Raw genomic sequence first — 17,420 nt, forward strand, 5'->3', positions numbered from 1 at the left:
GGGCACCCCAGACTGAATGAAGGCGCTCCCTCTGGGCCCTGGTCCTGGGGCAGGTGGGGCTGCAGAGACGGGGAGGGAGCAAGAGGAAGTGCGGCAGGCTGGGTGGCAGCTAGGTCAGAGCCCATCTGCAGCAAGTTTACAGGGCTAAGCTCCGGCTATTAGAGGACGACCATGGGGTGCAATGCCAGTAATGAACCTGAACTGTGTCCTGACAACCACATGTCTGGAAAAAGAAAACAGAAGAGCATCTCTACATGCTAAATCTGAACTCCTGGATCCAAGGAATATCAGTTGCTTAATTTTCTTAGAGCATTTAACAAATGTAATTATATGGCAGCAGACATGACCAGATCGCAAAAAAATCTTTTTTTCTGTAAGAGGAAGGCAGAAGACCACTAATGGATATAACGAAAGACGACACATTCCAAAATCTGTTCAATTAATTAACACCAGTGAGGACAATCTGGCATGTTACTGCAGCTGTTTGCAGAAAATGGAACATTTTGCTTTTCTAACTGCTGATTTGTTCTAAAAAAAATAACTGCGTTCTGTTTTATAAAAGCAAGGTGGCAAGTGGAGAGACAGTTGCTAATGGATGGTACTACCGTGGTCTTTTATGAATAAAATCTCTGTACGTTTGCAGTCAGAGGGCAGCACTACTATTAAAAGCTGCAAGAAGAAAAGATTATGCTAAATGTAATTACAGTTCAGGGTTTCCCTGATCCACCTTTCACCTACCCCGTCAGGGTAGGCAGGATATATTCAGGGGCCGTCAAACTGAAAACGCTGTCACTTCACCACAGCAGGACCCAGGAGCTGTGGCTGACAAGCATGGAAGCCCATACCACAGTGGGTCCCAGGGAGTCCCAGGGCTGAGGGCTGTGCTGGGCCTGCCAGGCAGGTAGCAGGAGAGGTAGCTGAACAGAGAGGTGCCTGACACAGCCATGCCTGTCTCTGCAGGGGCGCACTGTACCGGGCTCTTTCAGAAGACTCTCCTCTCTAGAGATCCTGAATAGGGAAATAAAGTCGCTTTTCCACAGTGCCTTCCCTACCTCCAGACTAGGGAACGCTGTGTTGGACACAGATGACCCTGCTGGTCTCTTTTTTCTGTATTTCCAGTGCCCAGTGGCAAGGTGGGGCCATAAGCACATCTGATGCCCAAAAAAGCCAGACTTTCACAGGCCTGCAAGAACAGGTGGATTTTGATACTCGCCTTGGAAGTTACTACAATGTAGAGACTTCCTGCATATCCCTATCTCAATCTAGAGATGGAACTGCTATCTCTTACAGACTAATCCACATCTGAAATGACCTATTCTTTTGAACAGGGTTGTTGTTAGTAGTTATAAAATGTGACATGCTGGGAGAAATATCCTTGATGGCTTTTATACTGCTGATTAAGGGAGCTGAGGAGCTAGGTTCAAATTGTGTTCTAGGAACTGTGCAGGGAGACTTAAAACACCAGCATTTCATCTCATTTTAAAAGATCTAGATTGAGCAGTGAAATGCACGCTAATGACAAATTCTTATCAGGATGACTGCCATGGGTTTGGAATTGGGACAAGCTAGGATTCTAGTTCTTGACGTCCTATGGATTTGAAAATAAAGTCAATCAGGAAACAACAAACTGACCAAGTGAGGAGGTACATGCAGTTTCTCATTTCTCATCTGCAGCTAAGGAGACCTGCGCCTGCCCGGCTGTGCTCTCCCTGTCCATCTCTAGTTCAGCCAGACCCTCCTTTCACCAGCTGTGCAGTGTTTTTGGCCTACTGTCACATTCCACAGATCCCAGAACAAAGTAGGAATAAGAACTGGTTAATCCAGCGCATGGATAAAATTGAAACTAGGGTCATTCACACTTGTCAAAGTCAAGGTGCCCTTCCTAAAAGACGGCTCCCCAGGGACCTAGCAGGGCTAGGACTGTCCAGCTCTGTGACCTCCTTTTCTAGAGGACGATGAGACTGCCACATCCTATAGCTAGGAAGTTGCAGAGACAGGACACAAGGCAGCTTCCACAGGTCTGCGTTTAAGGCTTTTCAGCCTGTCTCCCCAAATTGTAACCTTGCTTTCCTGAAGTAAAATATCTACTCCTGGCTTTGCATTTATACAACCTACCTATTTCTGTGACTTCTGAAATAACATAGCTAGCTGTCCTAGAAAGAGCCCACAAATGCCAACAACTCTATTTAAGAAAGGAAGTTGTCTCAAAGAGGCTGAGGTCAAGGACAGAGCATGTCAGGGCCCTCCTATCCCCAATGTCCACTGCAGATATCAAGTGGGGGAAGAGGTGGAAACAGAAATGCCAGGCACCTGTGGTAGCCACACCATCTGCACAGAGCTGGGCTTCCTTTTGGCCCTGGCTTCCAGGCCTCATAGTCTTCTGTTCATCCATCCACTGTGTATTTACTAAATGGGCCAAGTAGCTAGCTCAGAGCTGGGGCCAATGGCAAGTCAGACCAACCAGTCTGCCTCTCAGAACTATTGCCTTCTAGTGGCAGGAAAAGACATAAAACAAAGAAACAAAAAAATTAACTGGCAAAATATCAGGAAGTAAAAGTGCCAGGGCAGAGAATTAATGGGAAGGAGTGTGTCAGTGTGCACTGTTCTCGAGACTGGATCAAAGGCTCTCAGGTGCAATGACACTAGCTGAGATCTGAAGGACAAGAAGGAACGCTTCATGCAAATATCTAGGAAGAGTTCTAGGCAGAGAGAAGAGTAAACACATGCAAGTCCCAAGGCATAGGGAAGGTGGCCTGTTTAAGGAGTGGCCAGAACATAGGGCAGTAGGGAAGCTGGCACAGGAAGAAGTCAGAGGGGGGCCCCATCCAGAAGGGCTGTGAAGCCAGTAGAGTAATTTGGATTTAGAGAGCAGTAAGAAGGCACTGGAAGGTTTTAAGCAGAGGAATGATGTGCTCTGATTACAACTAGGGTCATAGCCAAATGACGAGGCCTAGTGAATGCTCTCTGATGGGAACTGCCCATGACCGATCCAAAGGCTCACTGGCATTAGCCAGCATTTTGGACAATTATTGCCACATTCCATGCTGGGGCCAGAGGCACAGGCCTGTGCCCACTATTTCTATTCATGCGGCCCTTAGCTGTTTGCCTGTGTCTCCATGCGCTTTCCAACACTGTCTTAGACATTTACTGATTTAAAAATTCTAGTAAAGGGCACACAGACAGAGTGGAATCCCACCATCTAGCACTGTGAGTTCGTACAGGTATTTTCTAACTCAGCATAGCTATTAGCCAAATTGGTGAGCCTGCTCCTGGGTGTGGCTGATGCTAACTGTGTGGACTTGAGCAGCTCACCTTCTCTCCAGGCTTCAATTTCTACACTTGTGAAATTAAAGCTAAGAGGTTCTTAACTTCTTGTGAATGTAAATAAATTAAAGTACCTATAAGGACATATGATTATATCTTTAATTTCAGAGTGATTACATTCCCCTTGCTGCCAGGCCAATGACCCCAGATTAAAACCTCTTGGCCTAGTAATACTAGTTGGAGCCAGCCAGGTGACATGGTAGTTAAGGAATCTAGATTCCACGTAGTGAACTGCGTGGTTTGAGTCCTGGACCCAGTGGCTTGAGAAATATGCTGGGTGCATGCATGTACGTGCCCAAAATTCTGACAAGAGAGTGGAGAAGGGATTGTAGTGTGGTAATCTCTCACCCCTGGGGGTTAGCGGTAGGCTTTCTCAGTTTACCTTTCTTCCTTTCTATTCTCTCCCTCGAATGTATACATCCTATGGCAAATTTTAAAAAGAAAAAAAGAAAAAGAAAAGAAGAAGAAATACTGCTTTGCTTTCCAACACTAGAATCTGTTGTCTGTGACCACAGCTATAATAGCACTTTGCTTCAGTCTTCCCTCTCGTGGACACTCAGTGTACCTGACATTATCAACTAATTTGCTGTACAAAAGGAACAGGAAAGGAAGAAACATAAGGATTAAAAGGGAGAGAAAAGGAGAAGAAAATGAATATGATGATGTGTGATCCAAAAGGTGTGTGACTTAAAACAATTCTTTTAGCTTTCCAAATATTACTCTGAAACTCAATCTTATCCTCACTCTGAGGGTAATGACGACGAGTACAGGCACTTGTCATCATGAGAATGTTTATATGTTCTATCTGACAATCTTTTCCTTCATCAAAGTCTACCTGCTTACGGTACTTACCAAAGTGCGGGTGCACTCTAAAGAGTGTAATTTGAATGTGGTTGTAATACAGCATTTTAATTAATATATAATTTAATTTATATGTATCAAAAAATTACTAGCAAGTAAATTATGTCTTACCAGTTATTGCTGCTTAAGAGAAGGCTAAGTAGGGGCCGGCAGATGGCATGGTGGTTAAGGACACTGGACTCCCACATGGCCGATCATGGTTTGAGTCCTGGACCTGGCAGCTTGCTTTCTCACTTTCTCTCTCTTTTTCTCTCTAGCTCTGTCCCTCTCTGTTCAAATTAAAATGAATAAACAAGTTAAATTTAATTAAAAAAAGAGAGAAAGCTAAGTAAAAAAGAGTGACTTAATTTAAAATGAATTTAAAAACTAGGAAGTAAGTAGGAGACCAAAATTAGCATGATTCTGAAAGTGGTATGTGAACTAGCAAGTCTGGGAAGCAGGCGAAGCCTCTATTAAAGAATCTTTCAGCTGATGTCAGAAGACTCTATTACGGTAAGGAAGAGCCAATTTTTCTCTAATTTAGTCTACAGTTTCTCTACATATAATTTTGTCCTACCCAGAAAAGCTTTTCCTGCAGTTATCTGTCTTTTGGTCCTTCTATATTTCTAAGTGGAACTGAACTAAGTTATTGTGGAATCTAATCTTAAAAATGTCAAATGATTAAAAAAAAAAACAAACCAGCCCTGTTTTCTTCAGTTACATTATCAGTGATCAGGTGCCTTCTAGGTTTACTTACATTTTTCAGGTGGTGTTATTGTAATAGTCTGAGCTGTGAATTCTTCATCAAAATATCTGGTATCTGTCTCAGATGTTACTTGAGGCTTAAAAGGAGGTACAAGCTATAAGAAAAAGAAAAGGTACACTGTTAATCAATTTCAATTCAGGAAACTTCTTTCCGGGATAGAATTTTGGAACAAATAACTAAATGCACAGTACAAAAGTCTAGAATGCTGAGTCACTGTGTAAGGTAGATGTAGTATTTGGCGTCCCGGTTGCAGTCTAAACACAGACTAGTAGGCGGTTGTTCTATATAAAATCGGAGAAATTATGTGAAACAGAACAAAGGAGAACCATAAGAAGGGTGGGAAGAGAATACTGAAATGTCCGTCCTAATTTCTTTCTCAATAGCAAACATACATGTAAAAGCCATGTGGATGCAGACCACTGCAACAATATGCAAGCTCTACCCAGTGCAACCAGGCACACACGTGTTTGCTTTTCTCTACTTCTTTTCCTGATGCCAGGCTGAAGAGATTATTATAACAAAATACAATTTAATAATTCCCTGGGACACAGAGTGCTGCCTTTGTTCTTCCCAAAGAATTGGAACTTTGTATTCTGCAAAGAATGCTGCTTACTGGGGACAGGTATTAATGTCTACCCCTGTCCTAGATCATGGGTTCTTGAAAGTCCCTGAAATTACATGCAAAATTGTGTCCCCAGCTCTCATTAGATCCTTCACGGGGATTGTGGCCCAAAAGAGATTTAGGGGGCCAGAAGGTGGTGTGGTAGTTAAGATGCTGGTCTTTCACATGGATGACTGACGTCTGAGTACTGGACCTGGCGGCTTGATTTCTCACTTTCCTTTTATCTCTGATTAAATTTTAAAAAATAACAACAACACATAAAATTAATTAAATAATTCTTGAAAAAATAAAAAAAGAGATTCAGATTGCCTCCTCTAGGAGCAACACTGAGCGGAATCCACTCATGGGGAGTCCTATAGCAGCGACGTAGGGGTGGAGGGAAAGTCTTGGGCTCCTGACAGTCACAGAGGCCTGAGCATGGGCACCTGCACTAGCTGGGAGTGGGACCCAGCCCTGAAAGGGCTCCTGCTTCTCAAAGCTCTGGCCGCAAGGGACAGATGAGGCCCATAGTTCTCTTTTTAACACAGACTGTCCCACCCAAGGGCCTGGAGTACATGGTAGAAGTGTCATTCAGAATAGGAGATGCCTCTTTTAGAATAACATTCTCCCAGGGAAAAGAAATCAGAAGACAGAATGACAGAAATTAGTTATGTTTTATAAAAATTTTACAGAAACAGAAATACACAATTGGCTTTAGATCAATGCATTTTCCCACTTTTACTGTCACCAAATTTATGTTAAGTAAGGCAAAATCTTTAAATTATTCTCTAGACAGACTACATTTTAAAAATTCCAGAGATGAGCAGAGTTAAAACCACATTTTCAAAATAAAGGACCACATTTCAGTTTATGGTACATGCTACAAACCATTTTTAATCTCTTCTTTTTTACCATTATTTCTATTTGTCCCAAGTACACAGCTATCCTACGGTTCCCTTTGTTAGCAAGCACTCTTTTGGAAATGGAACCAAATTCAGACTTCATTTATCTACTAGAGAGCAGTGTGGCTCCTCACTCAGCACCCTTCAGCGCCTGCCTTAGAACAAGGCCCTGTGCAGTGGGCAGGAGAAACCTGCTACGGGGCCAGAACGTGTTTCTTCTGAGCTGCTCTGTTAGGACGAGGGGCTGAGGGCAAGCAGGCCATTCCACTGCTGGGACTCTCCGCTCTCCCATTCAGAAGTAAGTGTATCCTCTTCACCAGCACCACACGCCTGACACAGGAGAACTAGAAGTGACACGCACTGCATCATTTTGGGTTTCCCTTTTCAGAAAACCGAAGAGCGACTGTTCCTACCTGGTAGGAAACTGGGAGACGGGGATAACTAGTTGATTTTCTTTCTGAGACACCATTCTACAGATGTTCAAAATGTGTCATCATCCTTCCGATCTAAAATTAAATTCTTTTAGCCAAAATGGGCTGCTCTTGGATACTTTTTAGGTTTTGCTTATGTCTGCCCCACCCTTACCATCTGCTTTCTTCTGATCTCAAAACTCAAATCTGCCTTCAAGTTAGAAAAAAGCTGCTGTTCTTTTAAATGAGGGAACAAACACCTACAACTTTAAAAAAACTAAAACATTATCTTAAAATAGCTTTCAAAAGATTATCAGGGAGCTTAAAATAGTCTCAACTCAAATGTCATTTTATTACTGAGGAATTTCCTAACCTCATGTATCACTTTCCCTCTCCATCACTTTCTATCCTCACGTGGCTTTGTTTTTCTTCAAAAGCTTTTCAACATCTGCACATACTTGTTTATTATCATGACACCTCACCCCCAGTAAAATATAAGTTCTAAAACGGCAGGAAATTTTTTGAAAACATTCTTTCATTCAGACAAGATGAACATATTCTAAACCGCACATATTAAGAGTATATGCTTTAAGTTTTGACACAAAGCTGTCACCCCAATCAAGATGGTGAATATGTCTATCACTTGCAAAAGTTTTCTTGCACTCCTGTGTAAATATTGGTACATTCTCTCTACCATAGCCCTGCAGGCAATGACTGACATGCTTTCTGTCATACTAGATTTGTTTGTATTTTCTAGATTTTTATGCAAATAGAATCATATAGTATACACTGTCTGGCTTCTTTCATTCAGCATTACTTTGACATTCATCCATGTCACTGGCTGTATCAAGAATTCATCCATTTTATTGCTAGGAACTATTCCACTATACAGACAACCCAAGAATGAATCTATTCCTTCTCCAAAGGACATATGGGTTGCTTCTACCTTGAGGCTATTACAGATAAAGCTGTTATGAACCTTTACATTCAAGTCTTTATATAAACATAATATTTAATTTACTTTGGACAAATACCAAGGAGTACGCTGGCTGGGTCATATGACAGGTATACATTTGACTTTTCAAGAAATGGTCAAACTGTTTCCTAAAGTTATATCATTTTATATTCCCACTGACAGTGTATGAGAGTTCTAGGTCCTCCACATCCTTACCAACATTGTAATCAGTCAAGGCAATCTCATGCATGGTGGTATTTCATAGTAATTTTAAATTCACATATTCTACTATATAATGCTGCACACTTTTTCATTAGTGTTTTCTTCTTTGGGAAAGTGCCAGTCGACTTTTTTCTAATCATTAAGTTTATAGTTTTTTTTTAAACATACTATACATGCATGTCCTTTATCAGATTTGCAAATATTCCTCCAGTTTGTGACTTCTACTTTTATTCTCTTTACAGTCTTTGAAGAACAGAAGTTCTTCATTTTCATGAAGATTTACTTACCAATTTTTCTTTCTGGGTCATGCTTTTGCTCTTACCTAATAAATTGTGTAAACTAGTACTATCAATACAAAGATCTTCTGTTTTCCTAAAGAAGGCTTTATATCTAGGGCTATATTCCATTTTTCAGTTAATTTTTATGTAAATTTTTATATGGATATCTAATTTTAGTGCCATTTGCTGAATTGCTTTTGTACCTTATTGAAAATCAACTTATCATATATTTAAGTGTGAACCTCATTCCAGATAGTGTGGCACTGATCTTCATGCCCATGTGTATGCCAGAGATAAACTGCCTTGATTACTGAGGCTTACTAAAAACTCATGGAGTCAGGTAATACGGGTCTTCCAGTTTTGCTTTTGGTTAAAGCTGTTTTGTCTACCCTAGGACCCTTGTATTTGCATACAAATTTTAGAATCAATCTCTCAATGTCTACAAAACAGCCTGCTAAAATCTTGATTAGGATCATATTGAATTTATATATCAATTTAGAGATAAATGACATCTTCTAACTCATGAACACAGTACATGTTCTCTTCTTTTATTTAAACCATCTTTCATTTCTCTCAACAGTATCTTTTTAGTTTTCAGTATAACAGTCTTTTACATCTTTTCCTGGAAATGTAAGTGCCTCATATTTTTGTTACTACTGAAAATAATATTTTTATTAATTTCCTCTTCAGATCATCTGTTGCTACTGTATAAAATTAGTCATTTTTGTACCCCAAAATCTTTGTATACTTACCTTGTATCAAGGAAATCACAGATCAAATTTTAGTAGCTTTTTGTAGATTCCATCAGGTTTTCTACATAGATAATCATATTGTCTATGAATAAAGGTAGATTTACTTCTTTCTATTCAATATGAGTACATGGTTTTTCTTCACATACTATACTGGCCAGTACAATGTTGAACAACAGAATGAATGTCTTGGCCTGGTGAAAGCATTCAGTGTTGGGCCAGCCCCATAGCCTAGTGCTTAAGGAAGCCAGATATACATGGCCCACGTGTGGTTCAAATCCCAGCTCCAGTGACTTGAAAAACATGCTGGGCATGTGTGCATGAGTGCCCCAAATCCCAGCAGGATGGAGAGATGGAGAAAGAACTGCACTGTGGCTTTGTCCCATGGGTTTGCTTTCCTCCCTCTGTCTCTCCTCTGGTGACTGTATGTGCTCTCTGGCAAATGATAAAGAGTAAAAAAGTAAGCAAGCATTCCGTCTTTCTTCCCTAATATATTAGCTATATATTTTCTTAGATGCTCTTTAGCAGGTAAAAGAATTTTCCTATTCCTAGTTTGCAGAGCGTATTTTGACTTTCATAAATTCAGATATAGATGTTGGATTTTCATGAATGCTTTTGTCCTGCATACATTGATAATCATTTCTTAGTATAAGGGGACTTCACAACTTCATGGAAGAGTGGAAAAAAATGTGAGTTTAAAAACATGCTGGGCATGTGTGCATGAGTGCCCCAAATCCCAGCAGGATGGAGAGATGGAGAAAGAACTGCACTGTGGCTTTGTCCCATGGGTTTGCTTTCCTCCCTCTGTCTCTCCTCTGGTGACTGTATGTGCTCTCTGGCAAATGATAAAGAGTAAAAAAGTAAGCAAGCATTCCGTCTTTCTTCCCTAATATATTAGCTATATATTTTCTTAGATGCTCTTTAGCAGGTAAAAGAATTTTCCTATTCCTAGTTTGCAGAGCGTATTTTGACTTTCATAAATTCAGATATAGATGTTGGATTTTCATGAATGCTTTTGTCCTGCATACATTGATAATCATTTCTTAGTATAAGGGGACTTCACAACTTCATGGAAGAGTGGAAAAAAATGTGAGTTTATTTTGAAACAAAACCCCCTGAAAAACCCATGCATAATTTTTTTCATAAAATATATTTCCATGAATTTTTTTGAAAATCTTTCATATGGTGATTTATAGTGATTTATTTTTTAATGTCAAACCAATCTTACATTTCAGGAATAAGTCACATTTGGTAATATAGTGCTATCCTGTACATCTACTATTGGATTTGATTTCGTAAAATTATATACAGAATTGTTGCAACCTAGAATAAATACCACTTGGTTGTGATGTGTTATTCTTTCTTTTTTTTTTTTTTTGGAGAGGTTTTTGCTATAGGGTGCGTGTGCTCGCCAGACAGACAGAGAAAGACAGAGAGACAGACAGAAAGTGAGAAATCACCCCCCCCGGGGGATGGCCACGCCACAATCCCTTCTCCTCCATTCTCCTCTCGGGATCTTGGGCACACACGCATATGAGCCCGGCGTGAGTTTTAAGCCACCGGGTCCAGGACGTGAACCGCGGTCGACTATGTGGGAGTCCAGCGACATAGCCATTACGCTAACTGCTGGTTCCCCATAAAAAATGTTTTAACATAAGTTTGCAACTCCAATCCTACAGTAGATACAAAGAATAGCACATCAGGGACCAGCAGTTAGCATAATGGCTATGTCGCTGGACTCCCATGTAGCCGACCGCAGTTCGCGTCCTGGACCAGGTGGCTTAAAACTCACGCCGGGCACGTGTGCATGTGTGCCCAAGATCCTGAGAGGAGAATGGAGGAGAAGGGATTGCAGCATGACCCGTGGGGGGTGATTTCTCACTTTCTGTCTCTCTTTCTCTGTCTGTCTGGCGAGTGCAAGCGCCGTATAGCGAAAACCTCTCAAAAAAAAAATTTTTTTTTAAATTTAGAACCAGCACGTAAGGCAGCTGGATCTTACATGGCCAACTTCATGGTTCAAGTCCTGGACTCCGTGGCTTGAAAATTATGCCAGGTGTGTGTGTGTGTGTGTGTGTGTGTGTGTGTATGTGTGTACACGTGTGCCCAAAATCCAAGAGGAAAATGGAGGAGAAGGAACTGATGCATGACTATCCCCCCTCTCAGGGTGATTTCTAATTTTCCTTTTCTCTTTCTCTGGCAAGCAAAGATACCCTACAGCAACTTTAAAAAAACAAAAAACAAAAAACAAAAAAATACATATATGTTCATTAAGAATATTGGCTTATATTTTTGTTATTTTATATTTTTATGTGCTTCTGGTAGCAGGTTAGTTCTAGAATCAGAGAGTAAACTCGTAAATACTTCTTTATCTTTCAATTTTCTGTAGAATTGTTGCTGTTCTTTTTTTCTTTTTTTGGAGAGGTTTTCTCTATAGGGCACGTGCGTTCGCCAGACAGAGAGAGATATAAAGACAGAAAGCGAGAAATCACCCCCCGGGGGGATGGTCACGCCACAATCTCTTCTCCTCCATTCTCCTCTTGGGATCTTGGGCACGCACGCACACGCGCCCAGCGTGAGTTTTAAGTCACCAGGTCCAGGACGTGAACTGCAGTCGACTACGTGGGAGTCCAGCGACATAGCCATTACGCTAACTGCTGATTCTCGAATTGTTGCTGTTCTTTAAATGGCTGCTAGAATTCATTCATGTAGTCAGATAGCTGTGGAGTCTTCTTTGTGAAAATCTCCACAGTTACAACTACCTACAAATAAAATTTCTTTAGCATATACAAGACTATTCGAGACATCTCTTCTTGTTGTATGTTTCTACCTGTTAAACACGATCACTTTACTACACTCAACAGACATCGTATTTTATTACAAACTGAAGCTCTGTGGCAGACCTCTGTTGAGCAAGTCTATTGGTGCCATTTTTCCATGGCATGTGCTCACTTCATATCTGTGTCACATGTTGGTAATTATCATATATCAAAGTTTCTTATTATTATATGTACTAGGGAGATCTGTGATCCGTGACAGATGAGCACAGATACCCTACTGTAGGTCACAGCATAGCTACTTGTGATTGTTTTGCAGCACCATAAACTATGCCCAGGCAAGACCATGGATGGAACTGACAAAAGTCATGTGTGTTCTGATTTGCTCCACTGACTGGCTGTTTCCCTGTCTCTACCGCTCCTCCAGCCTTCTTCCTCTCCCTTGAAACATAACAGTACTGAAATGAGGCCAATTAATAACCCTACAAAGGCTTCTAAGTCTTCAAGTGATGGAAGTGTCACATGTCTCTCGCTTTAAATAAAAACGAGAAATGATTAAGTCCATTGAGAAAGACATGTCAATGGGGCCAGCAGATGATGTAATGGTTAAGCCGTTGGAGCTGGTGGCTTGAAATTCACAATGGCATGTGTGCATACATGCCCAAAATCCCAAGAGGAGAACAGAGAAGGAATTACGGCGCAGGCATCCCCCCTGGCAGTGACTTCTTGTTTTCTATCTCTCTGTGTCTTCGAAGAGCACACATACTATATAGAAAAAAAAATCTCTCTTTAAAAATAAAAAAGAAAAGAAAGACATGTCAAAGTTAACACAGGCTGGTAGCTAGGTCTGCTGTGCCAATTAGCCAAGTTATGAACAAAAAGGAAAAGTTCTTGAAGAAAATGAAAAGAGCTACTCTAGTGGACACATGAACGATAAGAAAGCAGAACAGTCTTATCACTGATATGGAAACAAGTTTTAGTGGTCAGACTAGAAGACCAAACCAGCCCAAGCATCCTCTTAAATCAAAGCCTAATTCAGAGCAAGGCTTTAATTCTCTTCAGTTCTATGAAGGCTGAGAGGTGAGGAATCTGAAGAAAAAGTTTGAAGCCAGCAGAGGCTAGTGCATGAGATTTAAAAAGTGTAAGGTAAATACTACTACTAACAATAATAAAGCATAAGGTAAACATCAAGTGCTGATGTAGACACTACAAGTTATGCAGATGATGCAGCTAAGATAATGATGAAGATGAATACATCAAACAGATTTTTCAATGTAGACAAAACAGCCTTCTATGGGAAGAAAATTCCATATAAGAGTGACACAGCTGGAGAGGAGAACTCAATGCTTGTCTTCAAAGCTTCAAAGGACAGTCTGACTCTCTCGTAAGGGCTAATGCAGCTGGTGACTTTAATTTGAAGCCAATGCTCATTTATTATTCTGAAAATCCTAGAGCCCTTAAGAATGATGCTAAATCTACTCTTCCTGTGTTCTATAAACGGAGCACCAAGGACTCGATGACAGCACATCTGTTTACAGCATGGTTTACTGAATATTCTAAGCCCACTGTCAGGACCTACTGCTCAGGAAAAAATCTCTTTCAAAATATTACTGCTCCTTGTCAACGCACCTGGTCACCCACCAGCTCTGATGAACACGTCTATGAATATTAACATTGTTTTCACACTTAATAACATAATATTCATTCTGCAGCCCATGGAGAAAGGAATCATTTATACTTTCAATTCTTATTATTTTTATATTTTAAATTGCTTTTGTTTTTGCTATGGGGCAAATGCACCTGCAAGAGAGAGAAAGAAAGAAAAAGAAATTGCCCCACCTTCTGGGGGTGGGGTGGTTGGCCACACTTCAATCCCTTCTCCTCCAGTCTTCTCTTGAGATTTTTGGGTGCATAAGTGCCAGCGTGACTTTCAGGCCACTGAGTTTGGGACTCAAACTGCATGGCTGACTATGTAGGGTCCAGCAGCTTAACATCCATTCCACCTGCTGGCCCTCAGATCTAATTACTTAAGAAACACATTCTGTAAGGCTACATCTGCCACAGATAGTAATTCTTGTGATGGGTCTGGGCAAAGTAAATTGAAAACCTACTGGGACCAGCAGTTAGCGTAATGGCTATGTCGCTGAACTCCCACGTAGTTGACTGCGGTTTGCATCCCGGACCCGGTGGCTTGAGACTCACACCGGGCGCGTGTGCATGCGTGCCCAAGATCCTGAGAAGAGAATGGAAGAGAAGGGATTGCGGCATGGCCATCCCCTCTGGGGGGTGATTTCTTGCTGTCTATCTCTGTGTCTCTCTCTGTCTGTCTGGCGAGCGCACGCACTATAGCAAAAAATAAAAAAAAAAAAAAAAAAAACCTCTAAAAAAAAAAAAAAAAGAAAACCTACTGAAAAGGATTTACCATTCAACATGTCATTAAGAACATTCTTGATCAAGGGAGGTCAAAATATTAACATTAGGGGCCAGCAGGTGTTGTGGTAGTTAAGGGTACTGGACTCCTACATGGCTGACTGTGGTTCGAGTCCCAGACCTGGCGGCTTGCTTTCTCACTTTCTCTCTCTCTCTCATCAAATTAAAATAAAGTTAAATAAAATAATTCTTAAAAAGTTAACATTAACAAAGTTTGGAAGAAGCTGATTTCAACCTTTATAGATGACTTTGAAGGATTCAAGACTTCAAGGGAGGAAGTAACTGCAGATGTGATGGAAACAGCAAGAGAACTAGAATTAGAAGTGGAGCCTGAAGATGTGACCAAAATGTTATACTCTGATGATTACAATTTTAACAGATGAGGAGTTGCTTCTGAACGATTGATCAAAAAAAGTGACTTCTGGAGATGGAATCTACTCCTGTAGAAAATGCTGTGCTGTTGAAATAACAACAGAGGGTTTATTACATTATGTATACGTAAACTTATTTGATGAATCAGTGGCAGAGTTCAAGAGAACTGACTCCCACGTTGACAGAAGTTCAACTGGCTAAAAAGCTATAGAACAGCACTGCATGGTACAAAGAAATCTCTCATGAAAGGAAGAGTCAACCAATGCAGCAAATTCACTGTTTTGAGTTGGGTTTACTTGTACAACCCCGAGTCACATAGTTGCAGCAAGTTGCGGCTCCCTAAATCCTTTCCACATTGATCCTCTACCAATTTTTAAATGTTACCAAATTACTGTATCATTTACTATCCTTCCAAAAGTGAGTATGTGTTTCTTTACAATATTAAATTAAAGAAGAGAAAGAATTCTCTTAAACTTGTTAGAATAAGTCACATTCAATATTTCTGAGATGGCTAGAATGACAGCATGGGTATATGAACACCAAAGCATCTTGAAGGCCAGTCTCTCTAGAACGTCTTGAGCAGTGAAGCTCTCTCTACTATCAGGAATCTAGATTCTTTCTAGCATTTCAGTTCTAGATGCTTAAGAAATATGGAAGACTTGAAACTTTCTGGGAAAGCTGACAGAGACAGTGATTATGGTACCGTAATCACCTAAAAAACATGGTTATCTCCACCACTCCATGTTGGCATACACAGATCAAAATGCTAAGAAACACGTATTTGCAGTAAAAACTGCCAATACTTTTGGACGCTTAGGTTCACCATTTATAGTTAGCTGGTGCTATAATTTTTTGTTTCATTTGCCAGAGGGCACATGTGCTCTCCAGAGATGGGGAGACAGAAACGAGGAGAGGGAGAAAACATCCCCAATGGGGCATGGTCATGACACAATTCCTTCTCCTCCATTTCTCTACCCTGTTGGGATCTCTGTGCATGCATCTACACACGTCTAGCCTTTTTTTCAAGCCACCAGGACCAGGATTCAAACTGGTTCAGCCAAATGGCATCCAGCTGACTCAACCAGCAGGCTAAGAGAGTCAACCCTGGTACTGAATTTCCAACTCTGCAAAATCAATGAGCATCTCTAAGCTTAGATGGGGATTCTAGGTTATCTAATCTCAATATCTCCTGAAAAACCAGCTTCATGCTTTGTGTATATATACATGCACTGAAAAAGCAAGAGTACTGAAAGAGATTTATTTTAAACAAAACTAATAGACATACGGCATACATTACTTAATTACATTATATACTAAGCCAGGCCATAATAATGAATCCTTGACATAAATCTAGAATCTCAAATAACTATATTTAATTTTTGAAAAACCAAACAATAGCAACTGAAGTTCATATCACTGACCTTGATCTTATAAAAAATGCTCCAAGGGACACCACATTAATACTACAACTATTGTATCATAAATTAGATCTGTCAAAATACAGGTATTTTAGCTATAACAAATATTAAATGTTTAACTGATACATTTGCTTTCTCTGGAAAAATTTTGAAGGCGTTGTTAAACACCTGATATGAGTGATTCACATTGTTTTAAAAGGTAACCTCCAGAAAAGTGAAGTAATACTTTTCCTTGGTAACATCTGCTCATGTAAAAAGAACTTCACAAGCACTCCTTTCATTGACTATAGACCTGCAGAGAGGTGAAGCTATTCACAAATATCCAAAGATACACCATGTTATTTGAAGACCTCAGATATACTTGGAGAGGATTCACTTAAAAAGGTGAAAGGGCTCTTAAAAATGAATGTAATGGAAACTATCTGCAGTTACAACAGTGTCTAGTGTTATAAAATGCAGTAGGGAGAATATTGTTAACAACAACTTACAGTACATAATGTTGCAAATGACTGAGATGCTGGCAATACTAATCACCCTGATTTAATCATAATACGCTATAATCATGTGCTGAAAATTGCATTTTAACAATTGCTACTAAAATAGTGTTAATTAAAATAAAGGGAGGACTAGCAGATGGTGTAATGGTTACGTCACTGGACTCCCATGTGGTCAACTGTGGTTCAAGGTCTGGACCCAGCAGCCTAAACTCACACTGGGCGTGTGTGCAGGAGTGCCCAAGATCTGGAAAGGTAAGAATAGAGAAGGGATTGCGGTGTGGCCATTCCCCCTGGGGGGTAATTTCTTGCTTTCAGTCCATCCCTCTATCTCTGGTGAACACACGTGCCCTACAACAAAAATCTCTCTCAAACAAACAAACAAACAAAAACACAGGACACCTTCTTGAAAGGCAGGGGAGGGCAGTAGAAACACTCGACTTCTCTGAGAGTGTTGACGGACAGGCCACATGTATTAGAACGCTCAGAAGTCCACCAAGAACCTGGTGAAATAATCTTTCTCCTTCCTGCAGCCAGTTTCACACTCTGTCAGCAGCAGCAGTGGGGCAGCCACTAATCACTGTTTCTGATTAGAAAGGTGCAGGGAGTTGAGCAGAAGTTGAATGTCTATGTAGACTGGGGAGAAATGGTACACAAGTGATACATAAGTGATACAATTTCTAACTTATAAGCCAGTATTGTTACAAAAGCCTGCAATGTAAAGTGGAAAAAAGTTTTAGCTTGTTTTACTAGGAAAAAACAAAAACAAAAAACAAAGGCACAGAATGTGGGAAGGATCCCAGGCAGTAACATTCAGGTATTAAACTTAAAAGGTGGGGGGAAAATGCAGTATTAGTAATATAAGCTCCCAATGAGTACTTATAA

At 40.5% G+C, this 17,420-nt stretch overlaps 1 protein-coding gene across 6 annotated transcripts in view; it reads right to left on the reverse strand.

The window, feature by feature from the left end:
* Positions 1 to 17,420, reverse strand: part of AKT3 (AKT serine/threonine kinase 3) — a 335,945-nt gene that overhangs the window by 13,061 nt on the left and 305,464 nt on the right. For all 6 annotated transcript variants that reach the window (XM_006157219.3, XM_014591111.2, XM_006157223.3 and 3 more), the window contains one exon: positions 4,922 to 5,024. In XM_006157219.3, the coding sequence (XP_006157281.1) occupies positions 4,922 to 5,024 (103 nt within the window). The remainder of the gene's footprint in view (positions 1 to 4,921; positions 5,025 to 17,420) is intronic.

The sequence above is a fragment of the Tupaia chinensis genome, unplaced genomic scaffold (assembly GCF_000334495.1).
Source record: "Tupaia chinensis unplaced genomic scaffold, TupChi_1.0 Scaffold000532_1, whole genome shotgun sequence".
Lineage (NCBI taxonomy): Eukaryota > Metazoa > Chordata > Mammalia > Scandentia > Tupaiidae > Tupaia > Tupaia belangeri.